This window comes from Anolis sagrei, chromosome 2 (genome assembly GCF_037176765.1).
Source record: "Anolis sagrei isolate rAnoSag1 chromosome 2, rAnoSag1.mat, whole genome shotgun sequence".
NCBI lineage: Eukaryota > Metazoa > Chordata > Lepidosauria > Squamata > Dactyloidae > Anolis > Anolis sagrei.
Window position 1 is genome coordinate 25,453,251 of NC_090022.1, and position 16,436 is coordinate 25,469,686.

A 16,436-nucleotide genomic window follows, 5' to 3' on the forward strand; every position below is an offset into this window, starting at 1 on the left:
TGGAGTTCTATAACAGATGTTGTTGTAACCTTGGTTTTGGCTTTCTGCTGAGGTTAAATAGCTTGCCATCTGTCCGATAGATGATTTCTACTCCAGTGGGAAGCTTCCCATCAACAAGATGCAGTATCGCAGTGATGAAGATGTAAAATAAGGTTGGGGCAATAACACATCCCTGTTTGACACCTGATTCCACCTTAAATGGGTCACTGTGGGAGTCAGAGCTGCAAGACTGTTGTCATCATAGAGGAGCCGTAGGATGTTCACAAACTTGTTAGGGCACCCAATATTTTGAAGGATGGTCCAGAGAGAACTGCGATTCACTGTGTCAAATGCCTTTGCAAGGTTTGCCCATGTTTGCTCATGCCAGGTTTAACCTCTGATTTGCTAGTAAAACTGAATGACTCTGTCGCATAATGATGTATGTCTAAAAAGTGTGTCACCAACATGTAATATTTAAAACACATGAAGTTTTTAAAACTTGGCAATATACTAAATGTCCTTTTTTTGTTTTTTGTTTTTTTGTTTTTTTTAAAAAAAAATTATTGGTTTGCATACAGAAAACAAAACCGACACCAAAGAAAAACCGAAATAAGTAAAAGACAAAAAAGAAAGAGAAAAAAAACAGAAAAAAGGGGAAAAAAGATATACAAAAGAGTATGCAAATTTGCAGAATGGTATACAGTCAGCGATCATTAAACATATAAATAATCAACTTTGACTGTACAGTTATAATACATTAACATTTATTGTCCCTCTAACCCCACACCCGTGAACCCAACCCCTGTGACCTCCGACACCACTCCGTATGGATCACATAACTAACCTACAACTACCCACGTGTCTTCTTTCACTGAATCCCCTTTATGGCGATCTTCAAATGTACTTTTGTCTTCTTTTCAAGATATCCAATTGCCAACCGCCATTTTTAAATAAAATTCTTCATTATTTCCACCTCTGCTGCTATTTGTCAGTTTGGCCATTTGGATATAGTCTACTAATTTATCTCTCCAATCCTTAATAATTAACTCTTTCCCCCCCTTCCACGATTTAGCTATTATTAGTCTCGCAGCAACAAAACAATACTGACAATTTTCTTCATCTCCTGTGCTAATACGCCTCCTAAATATTCCTAATAAGCACATTTCTGGATTTTTCAGGACAAGGGGCTTGCTGGAGATGCAAGAAGGTGAAGGGATCTTTTTTCCACGTATGGTGGACCTGTAACATAGTTAAAGAATTCTGGAAAAAAGTGAAGAAAGAAACAAATAAAATGATTAGCAAAAAAAAAGGCAATATGCTAAATGTCCTTTGACCAGTAACTGGCCATTTGGCATGCCTCTGCTATTGCTATAAAGTTCTCCACTGTGCATGTGGCAGGGCTCAGACTGCATTGTAGTAGGTAGTCTGTGGTTTGGTCTTCTCTACACTCGCATGTCGTGAACTCCACTTTGTGGCCCCATTTCTTAAGGTTGGTTCTGCAATTAGCGCACAAGTAGCAGCCAATAATGAAAGGACCAAGGCAATGATATATCCAGCCGGTCCCCTGTTTGGATATCAGGCAGCATGCCAATGTCTTAAATCAAGCAATAGTTTTCTGAGATCTTCATAGATAGTTGAAGGAACACCTCAGCAAGCAAGAGTCCAAAAGTGGCAGACTAAAACCCAGAATCCTGGCTGATACTGAATGAAAGACTCCCTCCTGGGCACAGAGAAGACTGGGCGACTTGGAAGGCGCCGAACAGACTGCCCTCTGGCACCACAAGATGCAGAACCAACCTTAAGAAATGGGGCCACAAAGTGGAGTCCACGACATGCGAGTGTGGAAAAGAGCAAATCACTGATCACCTACTACAATGCAGTCTGAGCCCTTATAGTAACACCAGAGGCACTCCAAGTGGCAGGCCAGCTACTGATCAGAGAACACTTAATGTCATGCCAAGTTTCTAAACTTTGTGTTTTTAAAAAATACTTTACAGCTGCATCCTTGGTTCACTCCTGATACCATAAATAAATCAAATGCTAACCAGGCTTGCTAATGGCAACATTCCCACTTGCTTGACACAGGCAAGGGTCCCTCCTCCCACCCTGGACATTCCACAGGTGTATCTACACACCAGGACTAGGCAAACATGGGAATTCTTGTGGAGCCAGCAGAGGGCAATGGCTGCTGCTTTTCCCTCCACTTTCGAGGGGTCTGCGGCTTCTTTTCGCTCCTTTCTGCTGGTGATATCCGGGGTTGGGCTTCCTGGGTCAGAAGAAGGCGGCTGTTGCTGCAGCTTCCAATACATGCCCAGTGGTCCAAAGGCACCCCCCTCCCTATTCAGGGGCAGGGCAGCACCAACCCATGCAAACCCCAGGAGGGGAGAGCAAACCCGGCTCCTTTAGCCATCGACCTGAAAAAGCCTTCCTTTCCAGGGATGTGGAAAGGAAGGCTCAATCAAGTTGCACCCACTGCTCCTCTTAGTCAACTGAGCCAGAATCCTCTTGGGTTCCAATGCAGCCCATTCCCCTGCTTCTACTTTGGGGAAGCCTCCAAGCAGGGCAAGTAGGCAATGAGCCTTCCCCTGTGGTGCTTCCCCCGAAATTCCTTCTTTGGAGGTATGCTGCTCCTGGGATAGGCAGCCAGAAGTAAGACCTCTCCTCCATCAACTTGCTGCCCAGGTCTTTTCCTAAGACGTCTGTCTTCTTGTGCCTCTGGTAAGTTGGGCTCTCCTCTTGTTCTGCCTTGAGTCAGGATCTGTAGGGTCCAGGGGGCAGGGGCAAAGGGACCCTTCTGATTCAGGACAGCTCCACAGAGAAATGGAAGCAAGATTGGCAAATGGCCTTTGCACATTTAAGTTTTTTTTTGTTGTATTGGGGTGGGTCATCAGTCACAGTGTCTGAAGAATAGTTGATGGTGATTATTAGTAGAAGTCAGCTCATGTGGTCTAGTTTGAAGGATACATAACAAGACAAGAATGTTAATACTAGAGGAGAAGTTCCTTAAGGTGAAAGATACTACCATCATTTGGGGAGTTGGAAGCCAAGTCCTCCCTCCTTCCCTCCCTGCCTCCCTTCCTTCTTTCCATCCATTCTACCTTTCTGTCTCTTTTCTTTACCACTCTATCCTTCCTTCCTTCCTTCCTTCCTTCCTTCCTTCCTTCCTTCCTTCCTGACTTTCTCTCTCGCTCTCTTTCTTTCTCCTTTCCTTCCTTCCTTATTTCCATCCATCCTACCTTTTTGTTTCTCTCTTTCCTTGACCACTCCCTCCCTCCCCTCTTTTTTTCTTTCATTTGTTCTTTCTTTCTTTTCTTCTTTCTCACTTCCCCTTCCTTCCTTCCCTGACTTTCTCTCTCTCGCTCTCTTTCTCTCTCCTTTCCTTCCTTCCTTATTTCCATCCATTCTACCTTTTTGTTTCTCTCTTTCCTATACCACTCCCTCTTTCTTTCTTTCTTTCTTTCTTTCTTTCTTTCTTTCTCACTTTCCCGTCCTTCCTTCTTTCCATCCATCCTACCTTTCTCTCTCTTTTCTTTACCCCTCCCTCCCTCCCTCCCCTTCCTTCCTTCCTTCCTTCCTTCCTTTCTTTCTCTCCCCCCTTCCTTCCTTATTTCCATTCATCCTACCTTTCTATCACTTTCTCTTTCCTTTACCCCTCCCTCCTTCCTTCCTTCCTTCCTTCCTTTCCTTCCTTCTCACTTTCTTTCTCTCTTCCTTCCCTCCCTTCCCTTCCTTTCTCTTTCTTTTCTTTTTCCATCCTTCCCTTCTATCTCTCCCCTTCCTTTTATCTCCCTTTCTCTTCTTTCCTTTTCTTCCCCTTCCCCCCTTTTATTTCTTCCTCATTTTCCCTCCCCATCTCTTTCTTTTTTCCTTCTTCTATCCTTCCCTTCTGCCTCTATCTTGCCTTTCCCCCTCTTTCTTTCTTTCTTTCTTTCTTTCTTTCTTTCTTTCTTTCCATCCTTCCCTTCCCTTTTCTTGCTTTCATCTTTCTGTTTCCTTCCTCCTTTCCTTCCTCTATCTTTTTTCCTTCTTTCCTCTCTCCCTCTCTCCCATCCATCCTTCCTCTCTGTAGGCATACGATCAGACCTTGGATGGGGTACTATCAAGGAATTTGTCAGACAACCTCTGAGGATGCTTGCCATAGATTCAGGCAAAACCTCAGGAGAAAATGCTTCTAAAACATGGCCATATAGCCCAAAAAACCTACAACAACCCAATGAAAAGTCTTTTGAAAGCTATGTTTTCTGTTACTCACAGAAGTGCCCATAGAGTGTGCTGCTGTGGCTTAATGCTATGTTGTAGTTCATAACCAGTGGTCAGCATGTTAGAGTTTTCATGTCTAACACTTAGATCAGCTTGGATTTTACAATATTTTCTTTTATTTTGAAGGTGGAGAGAATAGCAAGGAAGCTTCCAGACTTGAAGGCATATTTGGGGTGTGCAGCATGGCACCGACCCTGGGTGCCGTGCTGGGGAACACTGCTTTAAATGAATCCCACTGATCCCTGCCCCGTGGCTCAGATTGGAGGATGGTTGTTATTTCAGAGGTAGTCCACCTCCACAGCAACACCCAGTGACTGACACCATGCAGGAAAACTATGAGAATGTGATTTCACTTGGTAAGTGGTAAATTTTGTTCACTTTTAGGCAAATAGCAAGATTTTTGGAATCTTATCCTTGTCATGCTTGAGCATAGTGTCCCAATCCTTGAACCCCTAATGATGATGATGTGAATCCTGAAAACCACTCTTAAGGGTTCGTCTTCAATGTAGTTTTAATGCAGTTTCACACCACTTTAACTGGTATGGCTCAATGGGAGTTACAGTTTTACAAAATCTTTATCTTATCTGCCAAATAGTGCTTCTGGTGCTTCCCCAAACTCAGGATCCCATAGCGTGGAATCAAGGAGAACTTGATAACACTATAAAACACATTTTTTGTTCCTGGGTTATAAATGCATTTTTATTTGGCTCTATCATAAAAACATGGTGAAAGCTAATAATAATAATAATAATAATAATAATAATAATAATAATAATACTTTATTTGTACTTATTTGTTTATTGAGTCTTCTATCTCCTTGAGGGGACTCAAAATTTTTTAAATAACTTTTACATTAAACTTTAATAACTTCCGTTTTTGCAGTGTGCACAAAAGGTTAAAAGTGGCAATCACAAAAACAAAGTTTCTGGAGTATAACAAGTACTTTAAAAGTAAGTATCACACAATTAAACAGGAAATAACAGTTTCAAACCAGGAACAGATCCCCCCCCCCCCCCCCAAATTTTGTTACATAGTGCAATTCAGAGAATACGTTTCACTGATTCAATGGTCTGTGATGGGAACTGAGTTGCCAGGGCTTGAACTTGGCACCTTCAGGCAGGCAGCAAAGGTACCCTTCCACTGCACATACCTTTCTTCCTCCAAAGTAAACCCTTAAAGATGATGTCCCACTTGGCTCTTGATTGCCTCTGACAGCCTTTTCTGACTTGCAACCTCTGCTTCTCCCTTTCGCAGCAGAGGAAATTGCTATCAGTTGGCCTCGGATAACTGCTTTTGCCGAGTCTCACAGAAGCAGAGGACTAATGCCTGGTAAGTCAGTTTAGAGAAGTGGTCCCCAATCTGTTTTTGGCCCCACTTAAACACCTCTGAAATCCTGACTCTCCGCCGGGTGATATAAAAGGTAAAGGTTTCCCCTTGACATTAAGTCTAGTCATGTCCAACTCTGGGGAGTGGTGCTTATCTCAGTTTCTAATCCAAAGAGCCGGTGTTGTCCATAGATGCTTCCAAGGTCATGTGGCCAGCATGACTGCATGGAGTGCTGTTACCTTCCTGCAGAAGTGGTACCTATTGATCAACTCACATTTGCATGTTTTTGAACTGCTAGGTTGGTAGAAGCTGGGCCTAACAGCAGGAGCTCATCCCATTCCCCGGAACTGAACTACCGACCTTTCGGTCAGCAAGTTCAGCAGCTCAATGGTTTAACCCGCTGCGCCACTGGGGGTTCCCTCGGTGATATATAATTGCTATTATTTAAAAGTGAATACAGAAGCCTTCTTAGTTTGTAATTCTATGACATGTTTGGTATTGTATTGTCGTAAAGAGACACAGTCAGTGAAAGTAGGTCCAAAACTTCAGCTTGTGAGTTTCCTGACATTGTAGTCATTTGTTGGTGGATAAGCTCGACTGCTCATTGGAGGGAAGGATATTAGAGGCAAAGATGGAGTACTTTGGCCACATCATGAGAAGACAGGAAAGCTGAGAGAAGACAATGATGCTGGGGAAAAAGGAAGGAAAAAGAAAAAGGGGCCGATTATGCGGAAAGGTGGATGGATGGTTTCCTTGAGGTGTCTGGCTTGACTCTGAAGGAGCTGGGGGTGGTGACAGCCAACAGGGAGCTCTGGCGTAAGCTGATCCATGAGATCACAAAGAGTCGGAAGTGACTGAATGAAGAAACAACAATGATGCATCAGCTTATGTTCTTTCTATGCTCCTTATCTATTCAAAAGGTTATTTTCCTTGAAAAATAATGCAAGTATTTTAACTAGTCAGCAAGGTATCAGAAAAAATAATCACAGGAATGGAATATGAAAGATTTCTATGCTCGAACCTGATGAATTTTTGCTCATGAAAACACTTCACGCTTGGTAACGTTAAGTAACGAAATAGAACAACTATCACATGGGCAATGGTTGTATTCAAGGCACAATTGATTTGAGTGATCTCCATTGAATTCAGGACAACTTAAGTGTCCAGCTTCATTGTATGTATTTGGTGAGAATATGCGAGAATATCCTGTCACCTGAAGTGCGTTTTCTTGTGACTGATAATCTTTTTTTCGTACAATAATATTGACTTGCAATCCAAGAGTTCCATGTGGCCAATGGACTGCAATTTGCTCACATTTGGACTAAATCCCTCCAGATTTCGCTAAATGTCAGCTTCCATTATCCTTCATCATTAATAATGTTGGCCAGAAGTTTCAGTTCAGTACAATCTCGAAGACTGCACAGTTTTTGGGTGAGAGTCATGTAGTCAGTGAGTTGCATGAAATTCTGAAGCCACTTTTGTAGCCTTGAAAAATCACCCTCTATGTTTTCCAACAAAAAAGAAAAATGGGGGAAAAATACCAACATGTAAAATGTATCTCTAAAATTAATGTAAAAGAAGAATCTGGGTGCATGTGTATATTTCCCGGAGCACAGAACATGCATGGCTTTGGGTAGGAATGTGACTCTTTTGGACTTAAACAACTGGGGCATTTTGGGACTTCTAGTCCAAAGAAATAGCATTTTGAAGATTTGGCTTTTCTTAGAATTTATTCTAAGAAAAGCCAAATCTTCAAAATGCTATTTCTTTGAAGCCCTCGGTGGTGCAGTGTGTTAAACCACTGAGCTGCTAAACTTGTTGACCAAAAGGTCGCAGGTTCGAATCCGGGGAGCGGTGTGAGCTTCTGCTGTCAGCCTCAGCTTCTGCCAACCTAGCAGTTTGAAGACATGCAAATGTGAAATCAGTAGGTACTGCTCTGGCGGGAAGGTAACAGTGCTCCATGCAGTCATGCTGGCCACAAGATCTTGGAGGTGTCTATGGGCAACGCTGGCTCTTCAGCTTAGAAATGGAGATGAGCACCAACCTCCAGAGTTGGACACGACTAGACTTAATGTCAGGGGAAAACCTTTACCTTTGCCTATTCTGGTAAAATGTAAACAATGGCTTATCCATTTGCACACCAAAAACACTTTAAAAAATATCACATTTTCCCTCCATTATTGTTTGGCCACTTGCTTTTAGTTCCTTTTGTTCAATAAATAAATAAATACTTAAATAAAATAAAATAAAATTCAGCTCTATCAGCTGCCATTGGAATCTGTGGGTTCCCAGATGTTTTGACCTTCAACTCCCAGAAATCCTAACAGCTGGTAAACTAGCTGGGATTTCTGGGAGTTGTAGGCTAAAACACCTGGGGACCCACAGGTTGAGAACCACTGTATTAGAATAAGAACAAGAGTGCACATGTCTCTTATCAGACTATTACACCACACATTGAAGCAGCAGTATTGAAGTTGTGCTCCACCAATAATTTCAATGCAAATTGGCAACAGGAGAAACATGAGCTCATGTGATAAGTAGTAGCTACAAAGGTTATTGCCCTACTATAATCTCAATTTACCAGCCTTGTGTGATAGTCCCAAGTCTCAGTAATTATGTTCAGCTCCATGCTAGAAAACTTTTCCTTGATGATTACTGTTGCCCTGGGTTCTCATATTTGGAAAAATGTGAGATATAAATTAAATATGTGAAATAAAATAAGTAAATACTGTGGCGCAGTGGGTTAAACTGCTGAGCTGCTGAACTTGCTGGCCGAAAGGTTGCCGGTTCAAATCTCCTGCTGTTAGTCCCAGCTTCTGCCAACCTAGCAGTTCAAAAACATGCAAATGTGAGTAGATAAATAGGCACCACTCCAATTGGAAGGTAACAGTGCCCCATGCACTGATGCCGGCCACATGACCTTGGAGGTGTCTATGGGCAACGCTGGCTCTTCAGCTTAGAAATGGAGATGAGCACCACCTCTCAGAGTCGGACTCAACTGGACTTAATGTAAGAGGAAAACCTTTACATTTACCTAAATACTGTAAGTCGAGTACTGTATAGGGGGACAAACAAGCCAACATGTCTTTCCCTCCATTGGATGGTTGGAAGCCTGACTTGGAAAGTTGGCTGGACTTGTTGGTCCAGTCCTTTCCCCCTCACAATTTCTGCCATGTTTTTTTATGGTGTAGATATGGAGTATGAACAGGGCCAAGCAGAACAAGCCCACATCCAAGACTCAACAGTAGGCGGCTTAAGTGAAAGCGGGATGAATGCTGACCTCCGCCGGCAGCTGGGGCTCATCCTGCAGACCGCTGGCCGGAGCCAAGTGGAGAAGATGCTGCGGGAGCTGGTGAAGGAGCAGAGCCAGGAGGAGAAGCACAAAGTCCAGAAGAAGGAGGTGCCCAAGAGCCACAAGGATGAAGGTGGGCGGGTCTCATCGCATGAGCTGCGGTGGCAGTAAAAAGGGTGTGTGTGACATTCGTATGAAATAATAGTGAAAACTTCCATAAAGCTACTGGATTTCTTTTAGACATTATCCTGTTAGTGTCATGCATTGGCGTTAGATAAACTTTCAGAGCTGTTTGACAGTCTAATATGCTGCTGCCTTGGAGTCCGGTAGAGTCCCCTTCTCTGGAAGTTTTTAAGTTGAGTTTGGATGGCCATCTGCTGGGATGCTTTCATTATGTGCTTTTGCATAGCAGAATGGGGTTGAACTGGATGGGCCTTGTGGTCTCTGTTGGGCCAGTAGGCTCATTGACAAAAAGACTCCCCTTAGAAATGTGCAGCAGAGTGACTTATCAGCAGCAGCATGACCCAGCACCAGTAGAACAAGTGATAACAAGAACGAAAACACACAGACTGATATTATCTCTTCCATAGGAGGCTTTTCTTTGTAGTAAAATAATATACAGTAGTTGCACTATTTACAAGAACAAGGTTTCCACAACACAAGTAAAGTCCTTTATATTTCCTTCTTTGCTTCCATGCTGGAGTTCTTTCTCATGCAGATAAACAGCTTCCCTCTCACACAGCCTTTTCTCACATTGAAATTACACAGGTGTTTCACATAGTAGCTTTGCACACAGCTTTACACATGAGGACTTTAACATGGGGCTTTTTTCACCAAAGATTCTCACACACTGAGATTTACCTCACACTGACTCTAACAGGCTTCAGCCTACTCACTCTCCTCAGGACGACACTAGCTTTGGGCCACTGGCTCTAACAGGCTTTGGCCTACTCACTCTCCTCAGGAGGACACTAGCTTTGGCCCACTGGCTCTAACAGGCTTTGGCCTACTCACTCTCCTCAGGAGGACACTACCTTTGGCCCACTGGCTCTAACAGGCTTTGGCCTACTCACTCTCCTCAGGACGACACTAGCTTTGGCCCACTGGCTCTAACAGGCTTCGGCCTATTCACTCTCCTCGGGATGACACTAGCTTTGGCCCACTGGCTCTAACAGGCTTTGGCCTACTCACTCTCCTTGGGATGACACTAGCTTTGGCCCACTGGCTCTAACAGGCTTCAGCCTATTCACTCTCCTCGGGATGACACTAGCTTTGGCCCACTGGCTCTAACAGGCTTTGGCCTACTCACTCTCCTCAGGAGGACACTAGCTTTGGCCCACTGGCCCTAACAGGCTTCGGCCTACTCACTCTCCTCGGGATGACACTAGCTTTGGCCCACTGGCTCTAACAGGCTTCGGCCTACTCACTCTCCTCAGGAGGACACTAGCTTTGGCCCACTGGCTTTAACAGACTTCAGCCTACTCACTCTCCTCAGGACGACACCAGCTTTGGCCCACTGGCTCTAACAGGCTTCGGCCTACTCACTCTCCTCAGGACGACACTAGCTTTGGCCCACTGGCTTTAACAGACTTCAGCCTGCTCACTCTCCTCAGGACGACACCAGCTTTGGCCCACTGGCTCTAACAGGCTTCGGCCTACTGACTCTCCTGAGGATGACACTAACTTTGGCCCACTGGCTCTAACAGGCTGTGGCCTACTCACTCTTTCAGTGCTTGATTCACATTTTTGTAATTAAAAATACCTAGTTAATTTTTAATATTTCTCACAGTTTCTTCCAACTCTAAGTTACTATGTTTATAGCCTTGGGAAGTGAGGGCTAAGTCCCGAAGTATAGGCTAGGAAAAAGAAGGTGAGCTTTGGAGCTGAAATGGTTGTGATATCTGTCCTCTTCCTGTCTGAATTACAGCTGCTGAGGAGATTGAAGAGGAGCTGCAGTTGGAAGAGGACAGGGCAGAGGCGGTGGACTCTCCATCAGGGCGACCAGACAGCCCAGATGAGGGGGATGCCAGTGGTAGCCAGTGCCAGCTTGAACTACCAGAAGACCGGCCAACACAAAGCCCAGGAGCACAAGGCCAGAGGGAAGGGAAGGCACCTAAGAGGCTAAAAGAGAAGTGTGTGGGTCAGGTGGAAAGGTCTGGTGTGTGCACTGAGTGTGGAAAGAAGACCTGGAGCGGTCCTGGGCGAGGCCATAGTGTACCCACGCCAGAGAGGCCCCACCAGTGCCCCGAGTGTGGACGCTGCTTCCGGCAACGCTCCATCCTGGCCAAGCACCAAAAGATCCACACAGGGGAGAAGCCCTACCTGTGCATGGCTTGTGGGAAGAGATTCAACCGAAGCTCAAACCTGGCGCAGCACCAGCGGGTGCACACCGGTGAGCGTCCCTTCCCTTGTTCAGACTGTGGCAAGGCTTTCACCCAGAAGTCTGACCTGGAGCGGCACCAGCGGGTGCACACGGGAGAACGCCCCTATGCCTGCCAGGACTGTGGCAAGAGTTTCTCGGTCAGCTCCCACCTTGACCGCCACAGGCGAACTCATCAGCACAGTCACCCAGAGGAACCCCCGGCGGCCAGCTTAGCCCCAGTGATCGCCCACCGCTGTCCTGATTGTGGGAAGTGTTTTGGACAGCGCTCTGCACTCTCGAAGCATCGCAAGACCCACTCTGGGGAGCGTCCTTACCCATGCGATGCTTGCGGCAAGCGTTTCAGCCGCAGCTCTAATCTTGCGCAGCACCAGCGCATTCATACTGGGGAGCGTCCCTTCCCCTGCAGTGACTGTGGGAAGCGGTTCATCCAACGCTCCGATTTGGAGCGGCATCAGCGAATCCACACAGGTGAGCGCCCCTACACTTGTGCTCAGTGCGGCCGGGGCTTCTCAGTCAGTTCGCACCTTGACCGGCACCAGAGAGTCCACCAAGCCCAGGCTGCAGCAGCTGCTGCTCATCATTGCCCTGAACACATCAAGGGCTTTCTTCTCAGCACAGGGAGCAAGCAAGTTCTTAAGCACCAGCTGTATAGTGGCAAGGGCCGCCTGACTCGTAGTGGCCACTGCTTGGACTGTGGCAAGAGCCTGGGGAAAATCCCACTTCAGCTGGTGGTCCCACCAATAGAGAAGCCCTTTAAGTGTGACAGTTGTGGGAAGGCTTTTGCCCAGCGCTCAGCCTTGGGAAAGCACCAGCGCATCCATACTGGGGAGAAGCCTTTTTCCTGCACAGACTGTGGAAAGGCCTTCATCCAGAAATCGGACTTGACCATCCACCGGCGCATGCACACTGGGGAGAAACCGTACCGCTGTGACACCTGTGGGAAGTGCTTTAGTGTCAGCTCTAACTTGCTGACCCACCAGCGCACCCACCTGGGTGAGAAGCCCTATGCCTGCGGGGAGTGTGGCAAGGCTTTCATTCAGCGCTCAGAGCTTACCATCCACCAGCGCACCCACACTGGGGAGAAACCCTACAAGTGCAGTGTCTGTGGCAAGTGCTTCAGCCGCAGTTCCCACCTCAACCGTCACCAGCGCACCCACAGCAATGACAAGCCTGCCATTGGCTCTGGGGCAGCCCCTACAGCATTGCTTTCCACTCCTACCACCAAACCTGCCAGCTCCCTCCCTGCATCTGCATTCTCAGCTTCTTTCACCTCACCCAGCCCTCTCCCTACCTTGCCTTCCTTCCCCTCTTCTCCATCATCCTTGCACATCCCTTCTTTGGACCTTCCCTGGTCCCTGCCCTTTCCATCGCGTGGCTTTTCCCATTCAGTTTTCCCCACTGTCCACAGTGGAGTCCAGACTTCTCTAATAAACTAGCATCTTCCTTCCCAGTGAATTCTCTAAATGTATTCCAGTTGTCCCTTTTCATTCTTGTTCCCTTTTTAACGAGTCCTGCCATATTTGCCCTTCTAGCCTTTGGCTGTGATTTGCCTCAATCACTTTGGTCAAATTTACGGGAGATTATTTATTTATTTACAGTATTTATATTCTGCCCTTCTCACCCCGAAGGAGACTCAGAACAGATCACAATGGCAAACATTCAATGCCATTTTAGACATACAAGACAGACAGACAAATAGATAGAGGTATTTCTGCATTTTTCAACTTTGGTGCCTGGAGGTTATGCTTGATTCTGGCCATAGGGGGGCACTCTCGTTTTTTCTGTTGAGACGACGAGCCCTTTTTGATTGTAGAATTCCCCTCCTTGTTCTTTGATTGCCTGCATTTTATGGTGTAGTAAAATACCTCTCCGCTAAAGTGGTGCCGAATTTCTCTACTCACAGTTCAGCTGTTTTCAAACTGCTTAGGTGGACAGTGAACTTAGGCTGGTGGTCAGGTGCTCAATCTGACTCAGGCTTCGAACTTGCCATCTTTTGGTCAGCAGTGATCTATTGCTGCTGGCGATTAACCAGCTGTGCTACAGCCCGGACGAAGATGCTCCCTTGGTAAGCATGAAGTACCATAAGCAAGCTTTTATCTCAGTGATGGATACTTCAGCCCATACAGTTATTGAGAGATGGGGCTGCAGAGTCCAGTTGGAGCCTGATGGTTGAGTTACACCATTCTGGGGCCCTCAAGAGGTGTTGGACTGCAACACTCATGGTCCCCAGTCAGCATAGTCTGTGGATGTCCTGTGTGGGGATTATGTGCATTGCAGTCTGACACATTCTGAGGATCTTACATCAGTAGCGGCCTTTGCCTTGATGGTCTGTGAGGCCCCAATGAAATGATGGACTCTATACTGTAGGGTCTTCAAAATGTTGTTGCCGCTGCAACTCCCATGAGTCTTCCTCACTGGCAATGCTGGTTGCAATTTCACTTTAACATCTAGACATAGGTATTTCATCTCTGCTCTTCTCTCACCACACTCTTCTTTGATCTTCTTATTCCTCTCATTCCCAAGAATGCTTTGACGTAGATAAGATTTCCAATCTCTCCTAAGAACAGCATCTGCACTTTGGGCTGGGACTGGGAAGGGAAATGAGAGCAGATCCAACTGGCAAAACACCACTTAAAATCATAATGTAGACGTGGTCTTAATTAATGTTCCCAACATCGTAGCCCCAGCTGTCCTAATTCATTCTTTGCTATCCCACTTTTGAGCTGTCTTTAAAATGACCCCATTTCTTTCTCCTCTTCATACTTTCACCCTCTTGCTTCAATTGCAGCAAACTGACAACCTCATCAAACAACGAATTGTTAGCGTCCAACCATGTTTCTGTCCCAGTTGAGTGACGTAGTGCCATGCTTTTTTTTTTGTCGTGTCAGGAGCGACTTGAGAAACTGCAGGTCGCTTCTGGTGTGAGAGAATTGGCCGTCTGCAAGGACGTTGCCCAGGGGACGCCTGGATGATTTGATGTTTTTATCATCCTTGTGGGAGGCTTCTCTCATGTCCCCGCATGAGGAGCTGGAGCTGATAGAGGGAGCTCATCCGCCTCTCCCTGGATTCGAACCTGCAACCTGTTGGTCTTCAGTCCTACCAGCACAGAGGTTTAACCCACTGCACCACCGGGGGCTCCAGCGCCATGCTGCCCACCACACAATGTAGCCCAACCTCTGGTGGGGCTATGTGGCTCAACTGGGGTGGCAGCATAGTAGGACAGTGCACCAACACAGGAACCTCCCTGTGTTCCATTTGGAACAATGGGGCTACAACTGGGACAAGTTGCACAGCCACACTTCCCCACATGTGATGGGGAAGTATTGCTGCCAGCCAGTCAGTGCACCAGGATTGCCCCACTGCCCTGCCAATTCGCCACAGAAGCTGGCAAATCGGCATGGGGACTTCATTTATGTGATGAGGTCCTGAGTTCAAAGTACTTTTGCACCTCTAGAAATCTCTAGGTCCTCTATTGAAAAGTAGTTTGCATTCAGTTCAGTCAGGGGAAGAGAAGCAGATTGAATTAGGGGCTCAGAAAAAAGCCATCTCCTGCAACCTCCTCTATCTTTTGTTCTTCCTAATTAATAACTTTTGGCATCTTCCCTATGCTGATGCCATATAGCCACGTGTCCAAGTTTCTCTTACCGCACAACTGGTAAATCATCAGCAATTATAAGATCTATCAACCAAAAGGTTGCAAGTTCGAAACCCCGGGTTGGCATGAGCTGCCAACTGTCAGCCTAGCTCATTGTTTACCTAAACAATTTGAAAACAGCTTTAGCTGTGATTAGAGAAATTAAGTACCGCTAAAAAAAAAGCAGGGGAGGTATTTTACGATGCCATAAGGAAAGAAGATCAGAAAATGCTGGGTGACCAAAAGAAAGGAGGAAGTCCTGGTGGCTCTTAGTCATAGAGGATAGAGCAAGAGCACCCCCTGGACTCGAGCCCAACTTTCCATGGCACCAAAAACAGCTGAAACTAAGCACCTCCTTCTGTTCTGTCTGTGTGTATATTGTCTATACAAAGCGGCATTGAATGTTTGCCATGTCTATGTGATCCGCCCTGAGTCCCCTTCGGGGTGAGAAGGGTGGAATATAAATAAATTATTATTATTATTATTATTATTATTATTATTATTATTATTATTAAGAGGGCATACAATTCTAGACTGGCTTACCCTTCGTCCCTACATCTTCTAATTTGTAGTTTTCTAGACATATTATTGGTCGAAGTTCTCTTTCATTCATTTTCTCTCTCTATCTCTCTCTCTCACTCACACACACACACACACTCCAGTCCCAGTTTGTTTTCACCACCAGCACCATCACTACCTTGGCACTTTTTATTATAGTGGATCTTCAGATAGGAAAGATAATCTAGCTGCTTCTTGTTGAACTTCTGAATGTCAAATATGGAGAACCTGAAAAGAAGAATGGATGATTTATTTTTTGCTAATGCTGAGAACGGACCTAGAGAGGCAAGCCCTTGTGATATATGTGCAGCTAGAAATGTGTGCCTTGCCTTGAAACACCTCTTCTCTTTCATTCATGGAGGAGGCCTATCTTGAAGTTCCATCTGTGTTATGAGTGAAATCATGTCTTAAAATTGTCAAAGGCCCTTGAGTTCAAATTTTGAAAGATTTCATCATCGTCATCATTACATACGTATTAATTTCAGCAAACCCAAAACGTTGATGAGCTTTCACATATAGGCACATGGCTGCCTGTTCAACATTTTTTTTGTCATTGCTGTTATTTGTCTTGTTGTATTTACCATCTAAAGCTGTATTGTTATTATTATTATTATTATTATTATTGACATATTGAAGGGAAATAAGTTTTTAAACTATAAAAAGAAAAAGAAAAGAATATTGGAAATAATTTGGGAAATGGATAATGCAATATGGCATGCTTAAATGTTGGTGTCAAAGGGTAAAAAGGAGGGGATTAAACTACTTCCATTTGTTCTCTCTCTTCTCTTCTTTAAGATGCTTCTTGTTAGGATCCCAAAGCAGAAATACAGGATGATTTCCCACCTCATTGAAATTAATATTTGCATAAACGTTGGAAAATGCAATATAGCATCCTGTGTGGTCTCAAAAAGTATTATTTAAATGCCATAATTCTCAGGGATTTTAAACGTTCTCATATTTTATGATTGACAGTGGAATCATGTACATTTCTAATAATAATAATA

The 16,436-nt window shown here is 45.1% G+C and overlaps 1 protein-coding gene across 2 annotated transcripts; it reads left to right on the plus strand.

The window, feature by feature from the left end:
* Nucleotides 1-2,244: 2,244 nt before the first annotated feature.
* On the plus strand, nt 2,245-16,206 carry LOC132765093 (zinc finger protein ZFP2-like). Of its 2 annotated transcripts, XM_060759265.2 has the most exons (5): nt 2,245-2,697; nt 4,366-4,595; nt 5,494-5,568; nt 8,757-8,990; nt 10,785-16,206. In XM_060759265.2, exons 2-5 carry the CDS (start codon nt 4,562-4,564, stop codon nt 12,674-12,676), a joined length of 2,235 nt encoding a protein of 744 aa, XP_060615248.2. In that variant the 5' UTR covers nt 2,245-2,697; nt 4,366-4,561; the 3' UTR covers nt 12,677-16,206. The 2 variants fall into 2 exon arrangements, with proteins under 2 accessions (XP_060615248.2, XP_060615249.2); XM_060759266.2 differs by lacking the exons at nt 2,245-2,697; nt 4,366-4,595; nt 5,494-5,568 and having other exon boundaries at nt 8,904-9,033.
* The last annotated feature ends 230 nt before the right edge of the window (nt 16,207-16,436 follow it).

Excerpts from the sequence above, each read along its gene's own strand:
- LOC132765093 (XM_060759265.2), top strand. The coding sequence starts at position 4,562 with ATGCAGGAAAACTATGAGAATGTGATTTCACTTG. Across the intron at positions 4,596-5,493 it reads TGAGAATGTGATTTCACTTG|CAGAGGAAATTGCTATCAGT; the intron begins GTAAGTGGTAAA and ends TCCCTTTCGCAG. Across the intron at positions 8,991-10,784 it reads CAAGAGCCACAAGGATGAAG|CTGCTGAGGAGATTGAAGAG; the intron begins GTGGGCGGGTCT and ends TCTGAATTACAG.